At 36.0% G+C, this 4,389-nt stretch overlaps 1 protein-coding gene across 1 annotated transcript in view; it reads right to left on the bottom strand.

Annotated features, from left to right (window-relative positions):
* The window catches only part of LOC108689328 (protein vein), a 382,945-nt gene that overhangs the window by 28,460 nt on the left and 350,096 nt on the right, over positions 1–4,389 (bottom strand). Inside the window, exon 5 of the mRNA XM_018196062.1 lies at positions 4,196–4,254. Within this exon, the coding sequence (XP_018051551.1) occupies positions 4,196–4,254 (59 nt within the window). The remainder of the gene's footprint in view (positions 1–4,195; positions 4,255–4,389) is intronic.

Here is a 4,389-nt window from a genome sequence, read left to right as displayed (position 1 = left end):
TATATACGTGGGTCGTTTGATAAGTTTGGTAAATTTCCATGAAATGGCACTACAATCCATTTGATGACGCGACATCTCGAAAGATTTACTCTTCAAACCCCTTCAGGCCAAATTTCAGCCAGAAAGGACGTATAGTTCATGTTTGATAGTTATTTGAAGCGAGATTGGCGCGCAAAAAAGTCTTCCATCAAGACAACGCGCCGTCCCACAAGTCGACCGTTGCAATGACAAAACTATAAATTGGGCTATGAATTGATTCCTCATCCACCCCCTATTTTCCGGATTTGGCTCCGTGTGACTTCTTTCTGTTCCCAAACTTAAAAACTTGGCTCGGTGGGAAGAAATTCTCGTCAAATGAGGAAATCATTATCGCCGTCAATGAGTATTTTGCAGACTTTGAAACAGTCTACTTCAAATGACTACCAAACTATGCATCCTTTCTGGCTGAAATTTGACCTGAAGGTTCGAAGAGTGGATCTTTTGAGATGTCGCGTCATCAAATGGATTGTAGTTTCATGGAAATTTACCAAACTTATCAAACGACCCTTGTATATTTATATAAAACAATATATTGTTTTATTCTTATAATATATATCTTCATAATTTTTGCTGTCATGTTTTTTAAATAATTTTCAGATGTAAAGGGAAAAACCTGTCATGTAATTAATACGACGCCATGTAAATGTGCTTGTAATGTCGCGAAATGAGCCAGTTGGAAAATTCAACGATATTCAAGTTACATAACATCCAAAATTTACATGTCGGCGTCGACAAGTTAGTCCAAGGAAACTAAAATGCAAATTAATGTTTAAATAATGATGAACACAAATTAGAAAGCAAAATAAAAATGCACCTACCTGTTCGAAGGCAACAGAAGAGCTAATAAAATCTTTCGCCACTAATATATGATGAGGTATATAAAAATATTTATTTATAAAGAGAATCTAAACAAGAATTCTGACAGAAAAAAAAAATGGTAAAAAGAACACATTAAAATCGGATTATTTTATCTCTACTTTTCTTATTCTAATTTGCAAACACTATTCTCTTAGATTACATTTTTTAATAAAAAAATATGCTATATAAATATAAGGATAAAATATGATATATAAATATAATAACGAAAAATGTGACGTTTGGGTTACACGAAACAAAAGCAAAAAAGTTGACGCTTTTTAATTAAAAATATATCTTTTGATTTGGAAACATTTGAAAAGTGTGATGCATAGGTTCTTCTTTCTTGGAATAATTTCCGATATTATGCTCCATTCCATTTAAAAAATTAGAAGCGAAAGATTTCGAGCGCTCTTCTAGCGTATCCAATTATCCTCAGGTGAGGAGCGGTGTAAATGAAAAAGTGCAGAAAGGTCAACAGAAAATTAAGAACAAAGGCAGTTGCCGAGGTGATGACGTTTAATTGTAAATCAATAAAATTAATGAATTAAATAAATAAATTAAAAATGTTTATACACATATTTATATATATAATATATATAATATAATATAAAACATAAATAGAGTCCTGCGCGTGCGAGACTGTTAGAGAACAGCACGCATCTTTCGCTCCTCTAATTGTGTACCCACTGTTTTCACTTGCACACGGGGGTCGTTGTTGTCGAGGTTTTTGACGGATGAGATCATTATTAGTCTCTCTTGATAATATCTTTCCGAAGATTCGCCCGATACACAACTTCCGATTCATTGACACGATATTATTACCATTCCGTTTCATAGGAAAAGCTCTCGTGAGCTTTTTAATTAAAACAGAAATAAATGAATACACCGTCAATGATCCCTCACATGTATTATATACTTTAAGGAGAATTTCAAGATTAGATTTTATTACCTCTCGACTACCCCGTGTCTCTATCCTCATCGAGATGAGATTTCATCATCGCGAATTCCCTTCTTTCCGTTCTTATCTCCCTCTTTTTTTCATCTTTTTATCTTAAATCTCTGCTTTTAGCTAGCCTAATACGCATTACTATTATATTTTACATTAAATCGTTTTTTGCCCTGTGGTCTTTCTCCCGCGATTCATTCTGACTGGCCAATTTCCATCTCCTCCTTTCGCATCATTTTTCTATTTACGCAATAATCCCTAATTTGCGATTCAACAAACTTCGGAAATGTCCTATTATAAATAAAGACGTCACTGCTGTTGGAAGTCTTCGATTCTCAGTGAAGACTTAATTTTTTTCTGTTAAGAGACGCGGTAGTGTCTCCGGCCATGTTAAAAAAAAAAGTAAAAGACATAAAGGCACTGTAAATCTCTTGTCCCGAGCCACCAAAGTCTATTTTTTGATTTATCACATTGAATTATCACAATGATATCATTGTAGAACGTGACATATTTTCAATTATTTTATCAATTGTCACATCTATTTATATGATCATTGAGAATATTTTTTTAGCGATTTGACATACTTATTAGAAATTTAGTTCTCTACAATAAATACTACATTTCATTAAAATTCATTAGTGAGCGTAAGAATTATTTTTCTAATGTGTTATGCAAATAAGAATATTTTTAGACACTTTTTAACATTTTTCCAACAATCATTTTATGTATGAGCATTTGTTACTTGCGCTTGTTTTTCGAAACATAAAGACGGAAAAATCATGGATTAGGATTCTCTCTCCATGTTTATTGCATTATTTGAACATTTTGTCTCCCAACAGCGGCGAACATGCAACGGATTAGTTTCCTAGCCCACCCGCAATTTCAATAAAACCGAGCCGTGGAATAATAAAGTCGTTAAAAAAGGTCGGAAGAGAAAGATAATCGGCTTGGCGAAATGCAAGTTTGATTCATAGAAATTACTTTCGGAGGCGACTCTCCCTCTTTTTTTAAAAATAATTAATAACTTTTCAACATTCCATTCGTACTTCTTGCTTCGAGCTAGTTATTAATTCCCAAGAAGAACCTTCACGGATCGAAATGAATCAAGACCTATGAAGCCAAAAACTTGTATTTTTTTCTCATATTTACATCGCTTCACGGCGCGATCTTATCGACGTTCGATATTTCTGAGCCATTCAAGCCATACATACGTCGTGGCTTGATTATGGCTTTAAAGAGAAAAGAATTTGCCGAGAGGAGGAGTGAGGGCCCTTTACGTTCTGATCGCCTACTAGGCGACAATCCTGTTGTAGTCGCGCCATCCTTGATCAAGACCCTGGGCTCTTTGGTATTGTTCTCCGATTCGCGGAGACTACGGAGAAATATGCGACATAAACCACCTCACAGGCGTGCTTCTATGTCGTCGTTCATGGACGGTGTTTTTTTTTTATCTAGATCAAGCACCGTCATTCGAATTCACGAATAGTCGCTCGAGAGCTCTCTCTCAATGATACCCCATCGAAAAGAGCATCGAGAGAGTCAAGAGACCAACCTCTCTCTCCTTTTTTTTCCTTCCTTCTTTCATATTTCAGCACACGCTCATTTGCACATTCATGATCTCTCGCATCCCGTCGTCCATTCTCTCTTTCTTTCGCCAAAGAATTTGCCGCGGAAGCGCGAGTACATCGCGTAATGATATTTTCTAGAAAGAAAGTACTAGTAATAATGCGAAGAAGAGAAACAAGAAAAGAAAGAAGTGGGAAGAAGAATAAAAATGAGAAGAGGTAAAATAAAAAGATGTAGAAAGAAAATAGAAGTATTCACACTGAAAAGAAAGAAGAATGAATAAAAATGTATTATGATAAAAAAGAAGAACAAAAAGGAAATAAGAGAGCGTACAGAGAAAGAAGAATAATAAGGAAAAAGTGTATAAGTAGCGTCAGCCATAGAAATTGAAGAAGGTACGAATGCCCGATCCAAACTATTTGGAACCTAACTTGTTCTTATTATTATAAAATACATAAGACCCGTCCTAATGCCCGAGATCGACGGATTCGAAATTCGTCATTTCTAATTCTTTATCTCAATTTCTCTCCCTTGTCTAATCATTTCGCGTCCGTGTTTCTGATCCGCCTACTTTTCTTCATTCATACGCTTTTCCCTTCCCTCTTTGGTCGCGCGTTGGCCCTCTCACGACTCTATCTCGTGGGTTCCTACACTGCAGTACACCGCGAGGGTAGAAAAAGGTCTACTCATGGTTAAAAAGGGCCCCGCGCGATTATCGCTAGCAGTAGTACGAGGTAGAGAGTCCCAGCTTGCAGGAAAAAGGTGCCCTACGCCGGTTATACACACTTCCGGTGCTGCTGACGTCCTTCGTCTCGCACCGCAGACCCGTGAAGCCCTCCGCGCATCTGTAATAGAAAATTTGAACAAATCAGTGATCAATTAGTTTGCATTAAAGTTATCATATTTTGCAAAATATGTAGTAGAAGGATAATACAGAAAATGGAAGCATTTTTGTTATAATGCTATGATAAATGTTATAA

This window comes from Atta colombica, unplaced genomic scaffold, assembly GCF_001594045.1.
Source record: "Atta colombica isolate Treedump-2 unplaced genomic scaffold, Acol1.0 scaffold27, whole genome shotgun sequence".
Classification (NCBI taxonomy): domain Eukaryota; kingdom Metazoa; phylum Arthropoda; class Insecta; order Hymenoptera; family Formicidae; genus Atta; species Atta colombica.
Note: the sequence above shows the minus strand (reverse complement) of the source record. Positions and strands in the feature narration are given on the sequence as shown.